The sequence below is a fragment of the Rousettus aegyptiacus genome, unplaced genomic scaffold (assembly GCF_014176215.1).
Source record: "Rousettus aegyptiacus isolate mRouAeg1 unplaced genomic scaffold, mRouAeg1.p scaffold_m13_p_10, whole genome shotgun sequence".
Classification (NCBI taxonomy): Eukaryota; Metazoa; Chordata; class Mammalia; order Chiroptera; family Pteropodidae; genus Rousettus; species Rousettus aegyptiacus.
This window is the reverse complement of record NW_023416285.1, coordinates 39026925-39052233: the sequence shown is the minus strand read 5'-3', so window position 1 is coordinate 39052233 and position 25309 is coordinate 39026925. Positions and strand designations below refer to the sequence as shown.

The window sequence follows — 25309 nt, the reverse complement described above, 5'->3', positions numbered from 1 at the left end:
CTACACTCAGGGAAGTTAACATTTTATTTTAATATCGAAAATCTAATTTTCCAAATTTCACTTTGTGTTGTATATAGAATGTACTCAATTAAGCTTTGTTGTATAAATGCGTGACTGGTTAAATGCTAAGTAAATTTTAGAAAATAAAAACAGTTTAAGATCTTTCTGATGTGATCATTCATATTATTAAATACAAAAGCTGGGACGTTTTCAGTATAATTTATTTTAATCGTGGCTATTTAATTCTTGATAATTAGTTTAGCCTTTCCTTAATACTTTGACTCTTTCTGTCATTGATTGCTATTCTATACATCACTACATATATATATATATATTTTTTTCTCTTTAACATGCATATTGATTTTCACTTATTTTTTTTTTTTTTTTGCCTTTTAAGTTTATTTTCATTTCACTAGGTTTAGAAATTTAAGATAAAGTTTTTACTCTGGAAATATTTATCCATATAAACATTTACAGCTTTGTCTTAGTATTAGTACCAGATTAAATAATATCGAGAAGCTCAAGTAATACATCATCCTATTTGGCATAATTGCTCTTTTCACAATACTTTTTCTGTGGTCTCTCAGTCATCTTACATACTTTTAGAAACTTACTTACAAAACAGATACATGTAGAGACTATCTATTTTTCGTCTTATAATTATCTTTCCTGAATATATTTTGCAGTAGCCATACTCGTCTCATATCACCCCATCATAAAAACCTTGCCCTTTAAAATGCTTTGTATTATTTTACTGGTACATTACGTTACAGTCATTGGTTACACTTTGGGTTTAAACAGACAGCTTCCTTTTATATGTGCTTCATATGTACTATAAATATAAATCAAGTATGTTTTATTTCTCATTTTCTGTTTTTGTATATAATAGGTTTTTGTTTTGTTTTGTTTTTACATTTTTAAATATATATTTTTTTTCTATTCTAAATAGTTCTGAATGGTTCAGGACCATTTTCCTTTTTCTTTCTTTCTTTCTTTCTTTCTTTTTTTCTTTCTTTCTTTCTTTCTTTCTTTCTTTCTTTCTTTCTTTCTTTCTTTCTTTCTTTCTTTCTTTCTTTTTTTTTTTTAAAGCTCTCTACAATTCTGGCTTATAATCAGCCCATGCTTTCTAAAGTACTTGAGATACTAGTATGTGCTTCATTACTGACAAGTTTCTTCTCCTCTTTTTGTTAAAAATTAATGTCATATTATGATAATCAAGATATATCTTAAATTCCCATTTTCATTTGACTTAGTTTGGGGATTCCCAAAACTTTCATTATTATTATTTTATTGTTTCTATAAACTATTGTTGAATCTTGTGACTATTACTTTATATCGTTCCTCATGTGTGAATCTCATTACATTTCTGCAGTCAATTTATTAGTTTTGGTAAGCACAAAACACACTTTGAAGCCGAATTATTAGAAACCTAATAACACAATCATGAAATAACACCAGGTATAATTTACTAAGACAGAAAGCCCAAAACCATTTATTTTCATATAAGACTAAGATGAGACCTAAAATCATTGAGTATAAGGGTCGATTAGCTCAAGTCAATAGTAGTTCCTTCATGTCTTTTGTCTAGAGAAGCTTAACTTCATGGTTCTACCATGTTCTATACTACAATTGATTTCTCCTCTCAGACTTATCAATTAGAAATGTTATCATCTTCTATAAATTATGTTAATTTTTAAAAATTTATAAGTGAAGGGGTATATATAGTCAAGGAATATTTTTATTATTACATTTTATTAGTGTTTGATCTCAAACTTTTTCTCTTTTTAGATATATCTAAAGTTTAAATAATTAAAGTCATGTGTAATTTATTGCTGTTTGTTATTTCTTTCTCTAGGTCTAAAATCCAAAAGCATTAATGATCTGATAAAGGACATAGTGAGGCAACAATTAAAGAATTTCCAAAACGACATGCAAGAGACCATAGCACAGCTCTTCAAGACTATATCAAGATTATCAGAAGACCTTGAAAACACCAAACAAAAAATTCGACAAGTTAATGAATCCATGGTTTCAACAGCAGTCCAAGAAAAGTCTATTTTAATTAAAGAAAATGGGCCTACATCTGCTGATATTCTAGATCTGAAAAATCACATTGCGGATATAAGGCAAGAAATAACTTTAACATGTAAGAAGCCTATTAAAGAATTGGAAGCAAAGCAGACACATTTAGAAGGTACTCTAGAACAGGAACAGTCAAGAAAAATTCTGTATTATGAATCTCTCAATAAGACTCTTTCTAAAATGGAGGAGGTACATGAACAGCTTTTATCAATGGAACAAGTATCAGATCAGAAGAGCGTTCCAACTGCAGAATCAGCTAGCAATAATGTCACTGAGTACCTGTCTAGTCTACATGAGAATGTAAAGAGGCAGGGTTTGATGCTGCTGCAAATATTTGCTGATTTGCACATCCAAGACAGCAAAATTAACAATCTCACCATAACTTTGGAAATGGAGAAAGAATTTGTCAGGGGTCAATGTGAAGACATGTTGTCCAAGTATGAAAATGACTTTAAATTTCAAATTAAGGACACAAAAGAGAATTTACAAGTTTTAAACCAAACAATGGCTGAGGTTCTCTTTCCCATGGATGATAAGATGGATAAAATGAATGAGCAACTAAATGATTTGACTTATAATATGGAGATCCTTCAGCCCTTGCTTGAGCAGGGAGCATCATTTAGAGAGACAATGACAGATGAACAATCAAAAGAGGCAGTAGTTACAAGGAAAAAAGTGGAAAATCTGATCGGGGCAGTCAACAATCTAAATATTCTTATTAAAGAACTTGCAAAAAGATACAATTTACTTAGAAATGAAGCACGGAGTCAAAGTGATGCCTTAGACAGACGTATCAATGAATATGCCTTAGAAACGGAAGATGGCCTAAATAAGACAATGACTATTATAAATAATGCCATCGATTTCATTCAAGATAACTATGTGTTAAAAGAGACTTTAAGTACAATAATATATAATCCCAAGGTTCATCACATATGTGACCAAAATGTGGAAACTATTTTGACATTTATTTCTCAATTCCAGCATTTGAATGATTCTATTCAGATTTTGGTCAATGACAATCAAAAATATAACTTTGTTTTGCAAGTTGCCAAGGCCCTTGCAGATATTCCTAAAGATGAAAAACTAAGTCAGTTCAACTTTCAAAAGATTTATCAAATGGTCAATGAAACCACTTCTCAAGTGATAAAATCTCAGGAAAATATAAGTCATTTGGAGGAAAAAATACTCTCAGCCACAATGAATTCCAAAAATTTTGAAACTCGGTTGCAAGATGTTGAGTCTAAAGTGACCAAGACTCTCATACCTTATTATATTTTACTAAAAGAAAGCAATGTGGTCACAAATGAGAGAGACCAGGCTTTTCAACTGCAGATATTAAATTCTAGATTTAAGGCACTGGAAGCAAAATCTATCCGTCTTTCAATTAACTTCTCTTTACTTAACAAAACTCTCTATGAAACTTTAACCAAGTGTCATAATGCTTCTACAAGTATATCAAAACTGAACGATACCATACCTAAGTGGATAAATGGTTCCTTTCCAGATACTCACCTTCTTCAGAAAGGTCTGACAGAATTTTCGGAATCATTAATTAACATGAAAACTCAAATTGCCTTATCTAATTTAACTTTATATATAAATCAGTCATTGTCTAGCATTCTTGCAAACATCAAATCTCAGAAGCAAGTAAAATCATTACTGAAGAAACCCAATATGCTTAAGAGACCAACGGTGAATCTTACGACTGTCCTCATAGGTCGGACTCAGAGAAACACAGACAACGTTCTATTTCCTGGTAAGCTATCATCAAAATATTACTTTTGACTCTCTTTCTATTTAAATGGTATTTAGTAGATCTATATGGTTTAACAAGACCATAAGATACAAAAAGTACTTACTTGAACTTGGGTAAATAGTTAAATAATTCAAAGATCATTGTAGCATTATTTTAATTGGATTCCATCCTGTGTAAATTAGGCATAAATACAAAACAAGTGCTTACAATGTATCTATTTGTCTACAAGTTTCTTAAGTTTATCTTTGAAAAGACCCCTATAAAACAATCAAATTTGCCCCTGCAGAACCCTTTTCTTTGCATGCAAAATTAAAGAAAATTGTTAAACGATGAGCTCCTTGGTGAATAAGACCAGACTGTGTCTTATTCATTCTGGCATTGAATGGTAAAATGTTGGTGTGCCATAGGAACTCAGTAAACATCTGTTGAATGACTGTCTGAATGAGTACATAAGTGAGGAGGAATTTGATTTGGGTAGATCACAGAAGGCCATGAATGCCAAGCTAAGTGTCTTAGTTCATTTGGGCTGCTATAACAAAATGCCACAGATTGGGTAATTTATCAACAGCAGAAATTTATTTCTCACAGTTTTGGAATCTGGGAAGACCAAGGTCAAGTTCACATAGTCTATCCTGGTGAGAGCCCTCGTTCTGGTTCACGACTGGTGATTTATCACTGTATCCTCCCATGGAGGAAGGGAATTGAGGAGCTCTGTGGGTGTCTTTTAAAAGAAAACTAATCCCATTTATGAGGACTTCACTCTCATAACTTAAACACCTCCCAAATATTCCACCTCCTAATATCAACTTTGGGGGTTAGGATTTCAGCATCTAAATTTTGGGGTGGGAGAGGGCACATTCAGATGATAGCCCTAAGGCATTTAGACATGATTATGTAAAGAGTAATGTTTGAAAATTTGGAGCAGGGTTTTAGGTGTGGTCAGAAGCATAAATCTAGCTAGCAATAGTGAGTAGTCTGACTGCAAAGAATGAGGTTAGAGAGAACAGTTATGACATTATTGTCAAGAGCAATAAGAGCCAGATCTAAGGAAGAAGTAATTGAAACAGAAGAGAGAGATGCGAGAAATGTTATGAAAGTAAATCAACAGAAACAGAAGGATAGTGGAAAAAATAATTTGGGGATCAACCAATCATGATTTTTGTCTTAGTTGTTTCAGTGAGTTTCTGTGGAGCCTTTAGTATGATCATCTATCTGGGTCATAGATAGATGATCTTATTTTTTAAGTGATGGGAGTGCAATAGGTACTTCATCGAGCTAATTAGTCAAAGCACGTTGCAGACTGCATCATCGTAAAAAAAAAAAAAGTGCTCTGTTCACAGGCTGAATGAGCAGCACCTAGGGAAGGAGAGAATTAGAAGATTCTGAGGTTTTGAATTTGGGAAATGAAACAGTAGCAGTACCATTGACAGACAGAAACATGGCAGAAGGGGTATAAATTAGGGAGGAAAGAGAAATTCAGAGCAATAAATATAAACTACTTAATAGTCTCTCTGCATGAAAACAGTGTTTTATGAATTTGTTTGGCATTTGAGTAATATTAAATTATCTTTGCTCGATGAAAAGAATAGCTACTGATTCCTACTAAAGAAATGGAAGTGTTCCTCTCACATGAGTCTGCTGTTAAAATTATATACCCATTTGGGTGAATTTTGTATTTTATTGCTTTTTAATTACAAAAATGTGATCATTATCCCAACAATATAACTCCTCATATTTAATCTCGGAATGTTTTGATAATAATAATCATCATCATCATAATAATAATCCTCTATCTTCTGGGGATACTGCAGATGAGTTTCAGTTAAGCTCTGTAGGATGTGTGATCATATGGCAGGCAAACTGTATTTTTTTATTTTACTTACACTAAAAAAATACCTGGATCTATACAGTACATATATATTGTTCAATATTAATTCAAAATTAATTGATTTTAAAAGTTTACTAGAACATAAGAACTTGTAAACTTTTATAGAATGAACAATACATGTAAGAAGCTTACAAAAATTGCATTTGTATTTTTATATACCAGTTTACTCAATATTGAGCTTATTGGGCTAATAATTAACTCAGTTCTGATTCCTTGTTCCAAATATGCCTTGATAAAATTGCTTCTTGTTCTTTTATTTACTGTAAGTAGAATTTTTATAGGCTTAAAATTAATAATTAATTAAAAATGTTTTATTTCAGTGAAGATAACCAATAACTTTGTAAGGGCAATAAAAATATATTGGTCTACTTTCATGTGTGAGGTACACATTTACTTCACGTAGGACCAGCAACATAATTTTAAGCAGGCGCACAGAAATGCATGCTCATTAAGCCAGGCCTGCTTTTATGGGCCACAAAACTGATGGCATTCATTGGACAACTAGGCAGGTAAAGTCTATGCATGGTAATGAAGCCAACAGATTTAAGCTAAGTTCTCCCATAAGGATAAAACTCTTGCAAAATAAACTACTTCCTTTGATGCCTTGTTTTATACATGTCAACATACTGGCTAAATTTGACTACATTTCTTTTCATCTTTGCTATTCTATTAAAAATATCAGATAACCACACTGCTTCCCTATATAACTAACACCATAAGATAATTTATCATTTTACTAATTCTCACAATATTATTCAGATTATAGCTGCTATTATTTACAGAATAAGTTTAGTTTTTAGAAAGAAAATATGGTAAAATTTAATCTTAATTTTAATTACTGATTTACTTTGAAGCTTAATAAAAGATATACTATAATAAGATAATATTGGGTATTATTTATTGACACTATAGATCAGGCACTGTACAAATTATACTATATACATTATTTTATTTAACAATGCCTACTAAGTAGCTATTGTTATTCTTATTTTAAAGATGAGCAAACTAACCCTCAAAGAGGTGAAGTAATATATCCTGTCCAAAGTCCTATAGCTAATGAATGATAGAACCTGGCCCCTTGTCTGTTATACATGACTCAGTCCTCAACCACTACACCCAAAAAGATCATAGAGTTGTTCACCTGCCTTTCTCTTCCTTCTGCTTCTGTTTTATGCATCACGTCTGTTCCAGAGTCTGGCTATATCTGAATAGTCCTTACAGCCAGAGTTGATATTCCCAGGGAGTTCCCTTTCTTGAGAATCCAAATACTGCCCTTCATTTCTGCACTGACCAGGAGGAAGTAAAAGTTCTACTTCTCCATCTGGCTTTACTGTGATATGGCCAGTGGGCAGTTGTCATTGAAAGTCACCATCAATTATTCACAAGATCTTTTGACAGGTGCAGTAGAAGGGCAATGTTCAGAATGCTCATCCCCATCACTTCCTTTGGAGCCATTCTGACTTTTGGTTTTGCTAATTATGATTTCTCCTAGGCCAGTGCTGATAAGCTATTCCAATTGATTCACTAAATATTTGATTTGTTTCTAAACAGTATTCCAATAGACACCAAGAGGGTTTTATTTCATCTTTGGAGATTTGTTTGTGTAGCAATTGACAGACTTGTTCCTGTTGAGAAAGTTTGACTGCTTGCCTTCTCAGAGGAGCAGAATCCTGCTGTGACATCAGGTCAACAGCAACTTTGTTGATGATGCAAGCTTCCTGCTTGTGAGACCATTGACTTTTTAAGTATTTCCCCAATATTTACCAAATGTGTTTAGCATTCCTTAATAAACCTTTTTTTTTTTCATAATTAACCCTTAGACTACTCCTCTTAAGAAAGATTACATTCTGTAAAAGATTTGGTAGTGTACCAGATACAACTTTTAAAATTATCATTGCTGTGAATACAAGCATTTTAAAAGAGAAAAATAAGAACCTAGAACCTAGTGGCTATTTAACTGTTTTATATGACCTTAAAACATTTCCGATGTTTGTGACTCTGCATTAGAGGCATTTGGGATGACTAAAGAGTGCCGAATTTGGAATTAGGAAACCAAAGTTCAAGTCCTGCCTGGCAACGTATTTATTTGTACTAAGTTATTTTTCTAGACCTTACTTTCCTCATTTATAAAATAAGAATAATATATCCACCTTACAAGTTTATTTTGAGGATTGAGGAAATAACTTAATACAGTATATTAAGTTTGTTATGACTATATGATATAATTTTTAACTATATTCAATGTTTATATTTTATTTTCTCTAATGTCTTCAGTTAATATTTGATATATAATCATTTTCATGTAACAACATAATTTACAGACTCATGGTATTCCATTTTTCTCTATCTTACTTTTAGAAGTTACTGATTTAAACTTAACATATGTTTATAAATGAGCTTATGCTCATCATATAAAGACAAATATAAAAACTTAACTAGATAAAAATGCATCTGCATTGACAAGCACTGAAAAATATCTGCAAATAGCTTTAATGATTGTTTTTTTCCAAGGCATTTTATACCCTTTATATACTTTTCAATATTATAAAAATAACATTTTCAAATATACTTCAAGACAACTAATAAATTTACTTTTATACAACATGATCGAATATAACCTAATTGAATTTTAAAGGATATCTGCTTGAATTTATAATTATAATGTGTTTTATAGGGTCTCCAAAACCACACACAATTTTGACAATCTGATAGATGCACTCATGGGACTCAGCATATATAGTCATACACACAGCTGAGATTTATTATAGTACAAAGATACATGATAGGATCAACAAGGGAAACAGACACAGGCAATCTGGAGACATCTATTCACAGGCTTTCTTATGCTCTTTCCTTGCCATGAAGGGGCAAAATTGTGTGTGCTATTTCTTCTAGTCACAAAAAAAATACAGTAATGTGTGCAATATTTCTGACTGGATAAGTCCATCAAAATATTTAGCACCCAAAGATTTTACTGGGGCTTGTTCGGGTTGCTATAACAAAGTATCATAGATTGGGAGCTGATAAACAACAGAGATTTAGTTCTTACAATTCCGGAAACTGTAAATCCGAGATCAGACCAGCATAGTCAGGTCCTGGTGAAAGCCCTCTGCTGGGTTGCAGACTATCAGCTTCTTGCTCTATTCTCACATAGCAGAAAGGAAGAGTGACAGAAAAACCCTTGAGGTTTCTTTTATGAGGACATTAATCCCATTTATGAGGGCTCCACCATCATGACTTAATGTCTTCTCAAAGGCCCCAGCTCCTAACACCATTACATTGGGGGTTAGAGTTTCAACATATGAATTTTGGGGAGATAAGAACATTCAGTCCATAACAGGGCTGGCCATGTAGGCATCCTCTGCTTAGCACATACAAAACCCCAGACTCTCAAAAGGAAAGCAGATGTTCAGCACAAACCATATCATTTGTACAAAGAGTCTGGGCACAATGAATGACACTTAACAGTTAGGAAGTAGAAGCTAAGTTTCCAGATACAGGTCAAGAGCAGAATCTTGCACATAGGCCTGTCTAAAGATATCAGTCTCAGGCCTGATATCTATATTAACTCTTTTCTGCTCTTAAAAATGTTCTTTGTGTCAGAATTGATTATCAAGCCTGTCCACTGGGGATAGCCTCCCCAGTTTGTGTCTATAAAGCATATCAGTGTTGAAGAGAATATTAAATGAACAACTTTTTGTTCATGGTTCCCTGGGAGAAGTAAAGATCCTTCATAGGATTCCCCTTTATATGGAAGGATGACAGTTGAAGATAGAATGCCGACAAATTGACAAGCCTTTTCTGCACCTTATCTTGCAGTAAAGTGGCCACATCTAAGGTAAACAGTCCCATACATTTGATTCTGACATCTGAACCAAAATTTATAACACATGGTCTGACAATAAAAAGGAAATAGGACGGAATACTAGATTGCATTTACATAGTCGCTGCATATGTGTGGGTTCTTTCTCTAAAAAGAATCACAGGAGCTATTTCTCAACAATAGACCGTTTCTTTGACAACAGTGACTTGGAACAAAATTTGATTATGAACTTGTCTGTAATTAAATACAGCGAATATATGTCTTTCTATTGGTCATTAACAACATTATAAATTTCAAATTTTATATGATAGCACTATTTAGTGCCATGTTGATTATGAAACATGAAAGTGCAGGGATTATTAAATCACAGATTGTGAACTTGCTGCACAATTTTCCAAGTGGATCTTGCATCTTGAGAAAAAAATGCAGCCTAAAAATATTAGCTGTACCATATATTAATTGCACATGAAGTTTATAAAACATATTTTAAAAGTTTTTAATTATTAATTTTACAATACACAACTTAAAAGTGTTTCTGAAAAGTAATATTTATTATAAATTTAATTTGAATTATTCAAATCTGTTTATCTTGAATGTCATTGTTTAAGGGTAAATATCTCCTGGAACTTTATTGATATTATTATTGATTGATCTAAACTCAACTCTAAAAACAAATTGCCAATAAAATTATTACAGCATTTGGAGAACTAAAAATATCAGTGAAAGTTATTTCATGCCCTTCGCTATAATGTTATATGAACCAAAAAACACATCGACATTTTACAAAAAAGTAAACCATTTTTTATAGTAAATCAACACTCCTTTAAGAATTTTTTTGTATTCTAGGTTTTATAATCTTGCGTGTTAAATTTTAAAATTAAGATATGAGAAACACTGGCAGAAGGATGGTGTTCTGAAACTCTGGGTGTGGGTGTCGTAAGCCAGATACGCATGCTGAAGAGAGACCAGACAAAGGAGCAGAGTCAGGGGAACAAGAGCCTCTAATGGGTAGTTGGAGAGAGAAAAGTCCAGAGTGAATATTGAGAGGAGACAAAATAGTAGTGAGATGAGCACATTTTATGTGGACATTATTATCTAATTGTATTTTCTAGCTAGCACTGCTTGAGTAAATTAGAAGTTATGAAAAATGCTCAATAACCCAAAGAATTATCTGAGAAATAAGAAGGAGACATCAACACTACCTGTCAAGCATAACCTAAATTCTGTACCTCTATTGTAAACTAAGAGGTTTACAAAGCCATGTGTATTTTTGTGTAGTAATTCATTATAAGCTAAGAATTTTGTTTGGAAATGTCAAACTGCAAATCTGCCTCAAGATCTTTTTAAAACACTTTCTTAGATTAAAGATAGAATAAAAGTACAAGATCATTTTTCTTACTCAGTGTTAGATTAGCTCAAAACATTATGCTTAAACTCATTCAAGCAGTTTTTGTCTTAGAATCAAAATAAGCTATCTTTAAAGTTATTACTCTTACTTATAAATTATAATAATTCATAACTGCTCAATTCAATTTAACAAACATTAAGTGCCAAATGGTAGCAGATACTGTTCTACATGCTTTGAGTACATCATAATGTTAAAAAAAAAAATGGTCTTTGTAAATAAAAATATAAATTACATAGTTTGTTAAAAGACGATACATGCTATTCATGAAAGAAAAGACAGAGAAAGGTAAGAGACATCAGAGTACTGTGGGGTGTGCTGGGATATGCTGGGGGCAGATTGCAGCATTATTAAATAAGATGACAGGATAGATCTCATTTGTTGGAAAACTAGTGAAATCTGCAACAGACTGGGAATAAAAAGGAACAGAAAGCAACACTTGGCTCCGAAGCTTTGTAATTTTGTTTTAGAAACAGTTGCTAGTGGAAGGTGTACCTAAAGAGAGATGTGATATTTGGCGATTGTTCCATTTTATGTTCTTTTTAAAATTTTTTTTTGTCACATGTTTACAAATACTATGTTATTATAAAGCTATCTGACTGTGGGGAAAAACAACAACAACAACAACAACAACATGCTATTGGATATATTAAGCACCAGATGAGTGTTTAGGAGTTCAGTATTATAAGAGTTTAGTGTCTTATTAAGAACTAGATGTTTGGGAAAATCTCTTGAAAGAGGCTGACTTGGGCTGAGTGTTTATTCATTCTAACATTTACATAATGTGTTGCATGCAGTATATTCAAATTCATTCTGTTGGTAACAATTAAAGATTTTTGTCCTGCGAGAGTATGACATAATCATGTATGTACATTATTAAATTTATTCTAGTTCTTCACACTGACCAGTTAGAAAATCATTACGTCAACTATATGATAGAGATAGGAATAAAATGGAAGCCGGCAATTTAAGTTAAATGTGAATGTATAATTAGTAGGAAACAAGTAATTAAAAATACTCTTAGAATAAAGAATAACATCAACATTTAAATAAAGCATCAGTGATTGGAAAGTTAATCATTGCATTGGTGAAAATAAGAATGTTGAGGAGAAAATACAGATCTACACAGGAAGGGAAGCTTCATCTGCAATACATTAGTTTAAAGGTCTCTTGTCTCTGTGGAAATGTCCAAAAATCAATTAGTAATGTGGGTCTGAAACTAAAAGAGAGTTTGTAGATAAAAATTTGAAATTATTTGCATGAAAATGATACTAGAAGACACAAGTAAATTAGATAGCTAGACAAAAAAAAAAAAAAAGTAGAACTGAAGATTTCCCATATTTAAAGAGCAGGGGAGAGAGAGAGAGAGAGAGAGATAAAGAGACAGACAAACAGACAGACAGGTAGGTTATTGAAGGAAAAAAGAAAAAAAGAGTGATCAGAACCAGGAAAATGCTTGTGTCATGAAACTAAAAGTCTTTAAGAAAAAAAAAGAATGAAGAAAGCTATAGGAATACAAAGAGGACTGTGTAAACAAAATAACGTAAGTGAAAATGTTGGGAAATAAACACTAGATTGGAATAGAACATAAAGCTCATCTCAGGGACTACTGACAGATGGGATTAGAATGTTGTCAGTATGACCATTTAATTGCCTATTATACTTAAGCTGTGAGAAGGCAGTTGGGGTTAGTGTTTTTTTTTTTCTTCTGATCACTCTTTTTCTTTTTTCCATATTTTCATAATGTCTCTAAAATATAAATAAAATAAGCTGGCATATTGTAAGTCCTAAAATAATGCCAGTTTCATATTTTATTATGCATATTATATAATTATAATAATTATAATTTATCATAAGTATTATGTGATTAATATTCTTATCCAGAATGTTTTTTTAATGTATTCTATGTACCAAGCTTATGGTGCTTTATACAGTTAATATATGTGAGTTTCAAAACAATTGCTACTGGTGTTTTTTATAGATGAGGATACTGTGTCAAGAAAAGTTGAATGACTTGCACAAAGTTGCAGAGCTAATCTGTTTTGGAGCTGAGATTCAAACCCAAGTAATCTATCCCTTCTCATGTTTGAGATGTTACACTGTCTCTCTATTACATGAAAGAGTATGCTGAGATTTATTTATTTAACTTGCATTTACTTTTTATATTTAGGGCCTTTCAAATTGTTCTCTGTTACAGGTAATGCTGCACCAATAGAGACATCTCTGTGCACATCTCTGATTTTATTTTCTTAGGATAACTTCCAAGAAGTAAAATGTTGGTTCAAAGCCCATTTACGTTTTTAAAGAACTTGATAAATATTGCCAAATTTTTCTTCAAAGACTATCGGTGTATGCTCTCTAGAAAACTTTATGAAAGTCTGAGTGTTATATTTGTGTGTGCATACACACATGCACACTTCAAAGTTACTTGAAAAGTTTTCCTGAAAAGTCTAAAAATTTAATAATACAAGCTTTACAATGATGTTTACATTGTAGAGTGTTAGCTATATGGACAGAGGTTGTTTGTTTAGAGGCAGGCATAGTAATTTTTAAACTACTACAATCATTTAGTCATGACATAATGAGAATGTCAACTAAGAAAGTTAATTGGGATGAAATGAAAACCAAGGAGTAGACGCATTACTTCTAGGACACTGTGTTTAGTAAAAGAATAACTACAAAAATGATAACAACAACAACAACAACAACAAAAAGAGTCTGGAATATATTGTCAGATTTTGAATTCCTAGGTAGAAAATTGAGAGCCTTAAAGGCAACAAGTTTGTTTGTGGTATAATTTACAGAGTTAAACTTGCTGTATTTGATGTATAGTTTATGAGTTTTTGACACATGCGTAGTCATATAATTGTCACCACAATCAAGACAAAGAACAGTTCCAACACCCTCCAAAATTTCTTTATGTACTTTTGTAGGAAAATCTTACATCCACTCTCAGTCTATGGCAATCAGTGATCTGTTTTCTTCCCTTACAGTTTTATCTTTTCCAGAATATCTTATAAATATCTTTAAGTTCTTTAAATAAGCATGATTCAAAAACCTATACACACTGTATGACTTTATTTATAAGATATCCATCTATGTTGTTACATATATTCCCTTTTATTATTGAGTAGTAGTCCATTTTATGGATGTACTAGAGTTTGTTTACCCATTTACCAGTTGAAGGATATTTTGGTGGTTTCTAGTTTAGTGTGATTATGAATAAAGCTGCTAAAACCATTCACATACAGATTTTTGTGTGTCAGTTTACATTTCTCTTGAATAAATACATAGGAGTAATGTAGCTTAATTGTAAAATAAGTATAGTTTAACTTTATAAGGAATGGCCAACCACTTGGCACTTGCACTAGTAATGTATGAGAATTCAAATTGCTCCACCACCAACGTCTTGCCAGCACTTGGCATTATCAATATTGTTAATTTTACCATTTTAATAGGTGTACAGTATCGTGATTTTATTTTGCATTTTCCTAATGACTAATGACGTTGACCATATTTTAATATATTTTCCAATGTTTTTAATTCTTCATTTGATTTATGTTATGACTCTGAAGAACAAGATGAAAACAGTTGATAATATCAAATAAAAAAAATATTGAATCTCCTAAGTCATGGCTTAAGGTAAATCTTTTGAGACAGGGCTAATACATTTGGTAAAGGTCGCTAATTGTTTAAGTGAGTTTTAAAATGATATTTGGAGGGTTGAGAAAAAAGATCCTAGAAAACAATGTCAAGAACAACAGATTAAGTAAAATAAAAAAAATTAGAATGGAGAATTTGAAGGAAGTTATAAAGATGGTTGGAAACAATATTTCTATCCATCTGTGTATCAATGAACAGAATATGAGTAATTAAAAAAAGGAATTTAAAATTTTAACATAAACAAATATTGGCATTGCTAGGAGTTGTTGTAAGGTACATATGAAATGATTCCAGAGCCTGAGAAGAATAAGCCCCTGATTCGATAGACACAACATTGATAAAAGGGGAGGCGGAATAGTACTGGAAGTTAATACATCCATAAGTATGATGGTCAAACCGTTTTAGAGAACATGAAATCAGGATGAAAGATAAAGAAAAGTTCCAGCATTGTGTGGGCATATTACCTAGAGTAGAATTATATGGAGGATTTATATAATGCCTTCCTCTATGTATGACAAAACCGGCCCAGAGGCGACAAAAGCCTCCATGCTAACCTGTTAGAAACTCCATTCTGCCCCAAGCAGGTATCAGTTATCTGCCTTCTGCAAAGTTATTGTTTAAATGAAAAAATAAAAAATAAGATTTTGATGCTAAAGCAGAACTAAGCAATAAAAGTAAAAATTAAATATTAATTAAAATAAATAATAAAAATATTATAGAAATATATAGAGATATAACATGTCTAACATAAACAAAGATAAGAATGAAGTAGAAGACATCAATGTAACGTGCCCTTTCATTTTATTCGAACACCTGTTGAGTAGATTCTGAATGAGCATTGAGAAAGACTGAGTCGACAGAGTGGTAAAGTCTACACAGGCTCTGTCATGGAGCTCATGCATTAAGCAAGTAATTATATTAAAGAATGGCACATATTAGCAAAGACAGGGTGATTTGAAAATGTAGGGAGCTCTCTGATAAGCTCAAATTTAACCTGAACATTTATGAAATATGGAAGTAGGTTTAATAGAAAAGTATAATTCGAGCACCTATCAGGGTCCAGAATGTAAAAGCCAGAATAAACGAAGACTTATGAAACATTCCTAGCCAATGACAGAGTCGTTTTAATCATGTTTAGAGCAGAGAAATGAATATTGAAAGATTGGTTATACTACTTGCACAATATAGTAGAGTGTTGAGTTGGCAGAAATATTCAACTAATTGCATTGATCAACATCAAAGAAAATAAATGGACTAAAATTTAAGAGGTTTTGAAGTCTAAGGCAGAGGAGAAGTTGTGGAAAATACACTTCAAATGAGTCCATGTCTGTAGAAAATCATACTAATGACATGCTGCCTTTAAGCTCTGAATTCACAGGAAACATGAAAAATACCAGCTCATTTCTCATCTTAAAGTTCATGCACTCCTGCCAAGTGAGAAATTCTTATCATTGTTCTGCTTCTAGTTTAGAGTTTTACAGAGTTATGGATACATCGGAAGGACTCTATTTCAGTAATTTTTTTCCCCAGATAATCAAATCATTTTACTTATTTTATAAAATGAATAATATGTAAAATCTGTGTAGTTTTAGAATATTTTAAAAATTATAACATGAACCATCAGTGCTTTTAGTGCTTTGATATTTGAAGAAATATCATGAAATTTACAGATATATGTACTTTGAGTGTTGCTTTTAATTTAAACTAGGCAGTAGAAATGGCTATGAAGGCTGACTCTAAACCAACATTCCACAAATAACTATTGGAATTACACAACTAACATTGGTGATTTAAAAAAATTCTATGTGACCTTTGAGAAACTATGAAGAAAGGATAAAGTATTGGATGACAGTGGCGTGGTCAGCAATCTTACATTACTTTGCTTATTCATCTTTATTTTTATTTTTATTTTTTAATTTTCTTTTCAGTCAAGGCAACCCTTGGTTGACCTTCAGATTGCAAAGACTTTGTCAGTTTATAATCCCTTCTTTTTCTTTTTTTTTTACGCCTACAGCACCTGGTCTTCCTAGGTGGTCTCCCATCCAAGTACTAATCAGGCCCAACCCTGCTTAGCTTCCAAGATCAGATGAGATCAGGTTTGTTCAGGGTGGCATGGCCATAAACACTTCTATATGTCAGGTATTGTGCTATTCAGTGGTGGCACGAAGTTTAATAAATAAAGGACCTGAGTCCCGATGTCACAAAAGCTTACACTCTAGTTGGAAGTAAGAAGGACACGTGAGCAATTACAATTGAGTGTGATAAATTCAACAAGAAAATTTCTGAAGCTCGGATAATATTAATTAATAAAATTAATGTAATTAAGTCTTTTGACAGGGATGGGAAAGATGTCAAAAGGAAAATAATGCTTCATTCAAGTCTGATTTTTGTTACTAATTCAAGAATAAATTGCTTGTTGAGCACAGACATGTGCAGGAACTTTTAAAGGTACTTAACTATTTTTTTAAGAATTTTAGAAATAAAGGAGAAAAATGCAAGTCAGGAATGTACAAAAGTAGAGCTGTAGCCAATTGTGTAATGAAATACAAATAGTTTCAATTGATAAGTCAGTGCCAACCACTCTTTAGTTGTCTTTTGTAAGACTGCATACCTGATGCTGATTCATTAAGTATTTTTATCAATGACTTGGATTAACACATAAATTTGGAAATAATAAAGCTGGGAAGGGTGGTTAAAACATTGGATGCAGAATTAAAACAAAGAACAGAGATGATAAATCAAGTGTAAGACACATTTACTTATCAGGAATAATTGTGAATTCATGTTAAAATGAATTAAATAAATATGGAATTTTAGAGATTTTTCAGTGACATCAGAGCATAGAATACCTGTTAGGACACAATGTGATACAGATGCAAAAATAGATAGACAATGAACACTTAATGGTTATGTCACATTAACAGAAGTGTAAGGTCATTTCTTTATGACAGTTGTTATCATAGACTGTTCTGATTGTACTCAGTTCACAATATGTCCAGTTCTGGGAGCCATGGGCATAATTTTATGTACTATAATGTAGATTATTTTGCCAAAGACTCGAAGACTAGAGATATCTAAAATATTAAGGAAGTCCACAAAAAGCACTTAAAAGCAGCAGAAGCAAGTGGAGACCAGCAGGTGAGGTATCCTGGACAGATCATCTGTAGGCACCATAATAGATGTCCTAGCAGGAAAACCGTATGTAGTCTCAGCAAGTTTCAGCTGCTACAGCAATAAGAGAAAGTGCAGGCTGCCAATCAAACTCAAGTGGACCCTTCCTTCAGTGACCCTACAAAGGAATTGAAATAAAAGGCAAAATGGTACCTTCCAAAATGGCTCAAAGAAGAAAAAAGAAACAAGACCCTATTTCTTGAAGTAATGGAATAGAAGGAGGAGAAAAGAGGACTTGCATCCTGGAAGTTAAGGAGGCATCAAAGCCTGGTCCTCTAGAATCACAGTAGAGCTAATAGAAATGCAGAGAAATACATTTCTCATCATTTCTCAAACTTTCCTGCCTAGATCAGGTGTAATCTCTGATTCATGGGCAGGGCAGTGTCTACAGGTGAACGTGTCATTTGCCCAATAGTGAAAATAAGAATTTCCAAGCTGATTAGGTTGCATAGATAATTCGGCATTCCCCTAACTCCACTGAAGAGTTCATTCATTCCTAGTAAAACACATTAATTAAACACTGTCTTATGAGTTGATTACCATGCTAGATTCAGAGAATGTGAAAACAGATGAAGCTAGTGCTTTGACATGAAAGAGACCACGTTTTTATAGGTATTAAAGAATCATTAAAATTTATAAAGCCAGCAAATAATGGATTAGGTTTTAGAATCAGCTGACAGCAAATGGAAGGGTTTAATAACCTATTTACGTGGTTAAGTAATGATGTTAAAAAAATATAGGCCAATTTGAAACATTTGTTAAAAGATATTAATTGGAAAAATATTTTATGGGATAATAGAGTGAATGTATCAATAGTTTAAGTCAATTTCTCATTGCATAAGTAATATATATTTTATTTGCAAAAAATTCTAAAAATAGAGGCACACAGTTTGGTCAAATTTTATGTGAACTGAATTAGTTAAATATAAAGTAGAATGTATATAAAATATTTATAGATTTCACTTCTTGAGAAAAATGTTAAAGTAAGTAACCATAAATTTAAAACACAGTGAAACGAGTGAATCATAAACTGTTTACATTATTGCCACAAGGTGGTGCCATAGTGGTAACTGTGGCCAGTAATGTAACTGTTCTTCCAACCTTTTCTGTGTATTTGCATAATTATGTATTATGTTTATAATCATCCTCATAATTCAGGCTTTATAAGTAAATAAAAATTTTCTGTGTATCTAATGTGCAAACTGGAACTTGCTGTCTTCAATGAATCAAATATGTTGGGGATCCATCTCATTCTTTAACTGCTGTCTAATATTCCTTAGTAAAAAGATCTGTAATTCATTTAAGATTAGCATCAATGGTCATTTAGGTTTCTTAAAATTTTTCACTAATACAAATAATGTCACAAAGAACAATCTAGAACAATTATTTTTGCAAACACAAGCAAGTGTGTCTGGAGTATATAGTCTACCAGGAGAAATTCGTCCCAAAGCAAGTGAACTTTTTAATTCTGACAACTATAGTCAAATGGGCCTATTTGAAGATTCTAACAATTTGAGCACTAGCCAACATTGTGTGAGAATACTCGTTTTTTCTCATACCACCAATACTGAATGTTTTCTATCTTTAAAATGTCACTACCTGATATAAAAATGATGGTGGTGGTAATTTATTATTCCTTCATTAGTAGTAAAGTTGAATAGGTTTTAAGATTGTTTGTGAACTTTTGTGTTTTTTGTTTAGTAGTTTGCCAGCTCATATCATTTGCCACTTTTACTTTTTCAGGGAGTTAATTTTTTTCTTTTGGATCGGTCAAAACTTTTCATATGTTATAGATATTAGTCATTAGATTGCTGTGTCTGATTCTTTGTTCCTCTTAATCTGCCATTTATCATTAAACTTTGATAATAGGGCTTTCATTGCAAATGAGTTTTAATTCTCTGATGGCTTCTTCTTTTTTGTTTGTTTTGTTTGAAAGAATTTTCCAAAATTTTAAAGCTCTACAAAAACATTTTTATTTGACTATAATGTAATCATATGTATTTTTTCAATATTTAGTATTTTTGTACATGTGGAATCTGTTTTTATGGATATCCAATTATCTGAGCATGATGTATTAAATAGACGTTTTACATCTCCGATGATTTGAAATACTATCTTATTCATCTACCAGTACCAAACACTCATGATTTTGTTATCAGATCATCTGTACTGTTCTGCAGTTGACCAAATCTTAACATTTCCACACAAATAAAGGCAGTGGATCACAGAATTATCTCTACTTCCAAGAAGCAGAAAAGGGAGCTCAGAGAGTTAAGGGTTTTGCATGAAGTTCTGTAACTACATTAGTGGCCAACTTGGGCCTGAGAACTCATTTTTCTTATTTCTTAGTATTTTTTCTCATTCTACTGTAAACTATGATTTAAGATCAACAGAAAATATGTCACTTTTACCCTCTCTTATTTTGATTCATTTTCAGTAACAGAGGAGGCCTGCAGTAGGTCCCCATGCCAGAACGGGGGCACGTGTATAAGTGAAAGAGCTAGCTTTATCTGTGCATGCCGACATCCTTTTACTGGTCACAACTGTACTATCAAGCTGATGGAAGAAAATGCGTTAGCTCCAGGTAAGAAAGTGAATACGTTCTTGGATTTGTTAATTCATAAACAAAAACATTTTTTGAAAATATTTACAAATGAATATTTAAGCCTGCTTAATCTAGATTCTTATGAGGATTAATTCCTTTTACTGCTAAAAGTTATTGAATAATGCACATGGTTTACAAGTTAAAATGTCTTTGTCAGGTAAATTTGTGTTATACATTTGTTGAAATTTTCGAAATTGGTATAATAGAGACAGGGGTGTTTTTTTCTTTTTTCTTGGGTTTCTTAAAGGAAAATACAGATGTATATACCAGACTGGTGTAAACTCTTTCTCCTCAAAAAAGTTGTTAAAGAATACACTTTCAATTCATATCAGACATGGTCATTTACATGAAGCTTTAATAAGTGCTTAGCAGCATATTTGCTATGAAGATTAAACTAATAGTGCCTTTTGACTGGATGAGGACTGCTAGAATATGCTTAAATGTATTGAGTAGAATAAGATGCCTCTTTTTGTCCACTTACCTTCATAATTATTGGTTGCTATAAATTTACTTCAAAAGTGTACCTGATTCTTTATGCAAGAAAATATATGCAACATTTAAAATATATTCTCTTTAATTACAGCAAAAACATTTTAAATCAGGCTTTTCTTAATATGCTGCATAGTGAAGAGTATATTTTTTAGTCTATTTTTTACATCTCAGCCTTTGTAAGTACGTTTGGCATTAATTACATAGAAAATTCCTTTTGTCTTCTCTATAGTGCATATGAATTCATTTGGTTTCCGTTTAGCCTCTAGAAACTGCTTGACAAGGTGCTGGAAAAATTCTTTCTACATCATGTCAGCTTCGGTTCCTTCAAGGGTTTTGAAAGCATCCTGGCATACCATAATAATCATCAAGTGCTTTGAATTTCTTTGTCTCTGGAGAGATCAAAGCAACATGCAAATTAATCTTAGAGACATTTTTATGAGGGAGGTATCAAGTGTTGTTATCATTCTATCCTGATTTAAATGGAGAAACTGAGACTCAGAGAGGCTAAGTGATTTTGGGTAACTTAGCCAAAAGAAGAGGCAGGCATCCAGACACGCCTGTCCTTGTTAAATCTGATGAATGACTTTTCTCCTTTTGCTAACCATTTTTGTGACTGAGATAAAACGATAGAGATATGAGAACAGGTAAAACAAGACAAAAACATAAAAATTAACTTTTCATTTTTTTCCTCTAACAGATTTTTCCAAAGGATCTTACAGATATGCACCGATGGTGGCATTTTTTGTGTCTCATACATATGGAATGACTACACCTGGTCCTATCCTATTTAATAATTTGGATGTCAATTATGGAGCTTCATATACTCCAAGAACTGGAAAATTCAGAATTCCATATCTTGGGGTGTATGTTTTTAAGTATACCATTGAGTCATTTAGTGCTCACGTCTCTGGATTTTTAGTGGTTGATGGAAGAGACAAGCTTGCATTTGAATCTGAAAATATTAACAGCGAAATACACTGTGATAGAGTTTTGACTGGGGATGCCTTGTTAGAATTAAATTACGGGCAAGAAGTATGGCTGCGACTTGTAAAAGGAACAATTCCAGCCAAATTTCCTCCTGCTACTACATTTAGTGGTTACTTGTTATACCGTACATAAATTAGTATGTAAGACAGACTATCACCTTTACTGAGAAGCAGCCAGTGTTTTTATTTATCTTTGCATGCACATCTGTTCTGTTTTTTAGTTTTCCTACATGCAATGAAAATCAACTTCTTTTTTAATGTGAGTAAGGCTATATTTGATAAAATCAAATTTGTATATGTTTCAGATAATCTATATATGATGTTCTTGGTCCCTAAGAGATTTAGTGGCACAGAAAACAAAATGAATGTGTAACTATTTTTGTTTTCTCATGTTATGTCATTTAAATGTAAAGTAATATTATAAAGTGGAAATCACTCAATATTGTCAGTCACAGTAGTCTTTTTAATAAAACATTAACTTGTATTATTCCTTATATATTATAAACGTATAACATATATTTCCTAAATTCACAAATTCAAATAAATTAGTCAAAGACAAAGAAGTGTGTGTTTTTTTAATTTGATTTTTACTCCTTACCATTTGATTTAATATATATTAAATTTTTAATTTGTAATTAAAAATATAAAGTTGAGTTTGGCACTTGATATATACTTATCTTCCTGTAATGAGGTTAAAGTAATAATTGACAAATATTTAAACATTTATAATATGTTGAAGCATATATAAGTGGACTTTTTACCTGCCTCCATTATGACATATCCACAGGAAAAAAATAAAACCTTCCTTCTGCGGCAGTACCTGCAGACTTGTCCAGATTTTTATACAGGATATGTAATACTCCATAGAAACACTACAGTTTATAGGATGCTCTCTATGCCCTGATTCTCTTCTAAGAAACTTACATGCCATATCTCATTGACTCCTCACAGACTCTTATAAGGTGGGTATTATTGTCACCATTTTTATAGTTGAAGAAACTGAGTCAGAAAGATTAAGGATGAACCAATCTCCACAACTAGTAAGAACTGAAGCAGAATTTAGAAGATTGGATCTTCTCCGGCACCCACATACATCCTTTCTAAACTATACTGTCTCCTACAGGTGTACCAAAATTTATTTACTAATCCCATATCAAAACTCATTGAGATTGTCTCCAGTGTCTCCAAGGGTGTTTACTACATCCTTTAAAATACATTCCAGGCATATTCAACAAAGTATTTTTGAAGAATAGATTCCTATAGGTAACAGTAAAAGTAACAGTAAAAATTTTGGAATACGTAAACATTTTCATGAATTAATTTATTGAATGCTTACTATAATCCTATGAATTACATATTAAACCTATGAGATACATACTATATATTATCATCCTCTTTCCACTGATAAGAAACAGGCACATACAGAGTAAGTAATTTTCCTGATATTGTAGCAAATTATAGAGAATTTTTGGAACAAAAGATAAGCATATATTTTTATTTTGACAAGTGCTATCAAACTGCGCTTGAAAAGATTTGTTTTACTAACCCATAGTCTTATTTTGTTTATATAAAAGAGTGCTCTTAACCCCCCATATATCCTCATCAAAACTCATTTTTTGTAATACTGTCCATTTTGAAGGTAAAATTTCCTTGTAGCAGAATCTCAAAAATTTTTAAAATTTGCTGCAACTCGAAAGCATATGCCCAAAGATTTATACACAAATGTTCATAGGAACTTTATTTGTATTAGCCAAAAATTGGTACCAGTCACACGTCCAGTAACAGATGAATGGTTAAGCAAACTCTGGTATATTCATATAGTAGAGGACTGCGAAGTAGTAAAAAGAAATGAAAACACTATGACACATGAAACTCATAATAATTATGTAGGAGCCTTCGAACTGTAACCTGAAGAACCTTAGCCAACTTAGCAGAGAAGCATAAAGTGAACATATTTTTAAAAGTTGAGATATAATTGGCATATAACATTATATTAATTTTAGGTATACGACATGATGATTTGATATATGTACATATTGTGAAATTACCACAATAAGTTTAATAGGCATTACCTCACATAGTTATATTTTTTCTTGTGATAAAACTTTTAAAATCTATTCTCTTGGCAACTCTCAAATTTAAGATACAGTATTGTTATCTTTGGTATTGCCTATTAGAATATCTCATGTTGAGCCAAAACAACTGGGCATTCATAGTCCAGCCTCACTCAGTAGACACAGGCAGCCAGGGAAGATGTGAGCTGGATGTGACAGATGGAGGCTAGATGGCTGACAATTTCTATTCTGTGTAAATGTGCTGTTTTTAAAAATATTTAGAAAGTTTTGATAGTTTCTTTAGTTCCTGCCTAAAACTGTATTCAGTTTAAAATGTTTTTCATTTTATTTCTTCAAGGACTTATAGGCTAAATAAAATTTCTGTCTTACAAATATATTTTTCAACATAGAGTCTCTAGTGATTTTAATATACTATTTTTTTTAAATATTAACAACAGAAAGAAATAAGACATTTGACAATATTTGTCATTGCCATACACAAGTTAGTTAAGCAATTTTGTAATTAGTAAGAACATTTAGCATGGTGTTTGGAATTTTAGTATTACTACTATTGTTTACTTTTATAAGTATTCGTAGAAATACACAAATGACCATTTGTCGCTAATAGCCAAAAAGCATTGTAACAACTTTTAAATTGCTATAATATTGTTTGGCTATTTTTTTTAAATACATACAATATAATATAAGACAATTAATTTAGTAATGTAGTAATGTGTTTCTAATTGTCATGATCAAACTTTCCCATGTGTATAAAATATAGCAGTGAGATTTTCTTGATTTCTCATATGGAAACAGCATATTTTCATATATTTTGTAGATTGAATTCCAGAGCACTTCTTTTTCACCAGACCTTCCTGCCCAGCAAGCTCTTGAAGTACACGAAGGCTGTAATTACTAATGACAGTCTCATATCCATTCATTCATCAATTATTTAGTAAATTCCTACTGTGTGACAGGCAGGATAAATCACATAGAAAAATAATATAAAAATAAATATTAAGTAAATCAGTACAGACAGATGCTGCACTTGAAATACATTATCCAAAGTCCTGAGGGTATTTACTACCACCGAAATCATGAGTTGCTCAGTTAGAGTGGGAACGTATCTTTAATAACCACCCCTCTTTTTTCTACACATCTGACTAAACTTTCATTATCTCCTTTTGGGTCACTACAGAAATTGAGGAAGTTCAGATGCAAAACGAAGTGTGCTTAAATTGCTCTACCTTACTTTCACCAGTCAAAACTCATTTTGGAAGAATGAGCTAATATTACTTAGGCATTAAGAAATTATTAAAGTAAGCCATATTGATTTGAGGTTGACTAGCCTATTCTCTTAGAAGAGATTTTTTGTTGTTGT

General features: G+C 32.0%; 1 protein-coding gene and 1 non-coding gene across 2 annotated transcripts in view; one reads left to right on the top strand and one right to left on the bottom strand.

The window, feature by feature from the left end:
* Window positions 1-22423, top strand: part of MMRN1 (multimerin 1) — a 62159-nt gene extending 39736 nt beyond the window's left edge. The window contains exons 7-9 of the mRNA XM_016161108.2: window positions 1856-3841; window positions 20229-20375; window positions 21586-22423. Of these exons, the coding sequence (XP_016016594.2) occupies window positions 1856-3841; window positions 20229-20375; window positions 21586-22007 (2555 nt within the window). The 3' untranslated portion in view covers window positions 22008-22423. The remainder of the gene's footprint in view (window positions 1-1855; window positions 3842-20228; window positions 20376-21585) is intronic.
* On the bottom strand, window positions 16626-16744 carry LOC118608955. Its single transcript, XR_004953225.1, has one exon. It is a non-coding gene; the product is annotated as a 5S ribosomal RNA (ribosomal RNA).
* Window positions 22424-25309: the final 2886 nt, after the last annotated feature.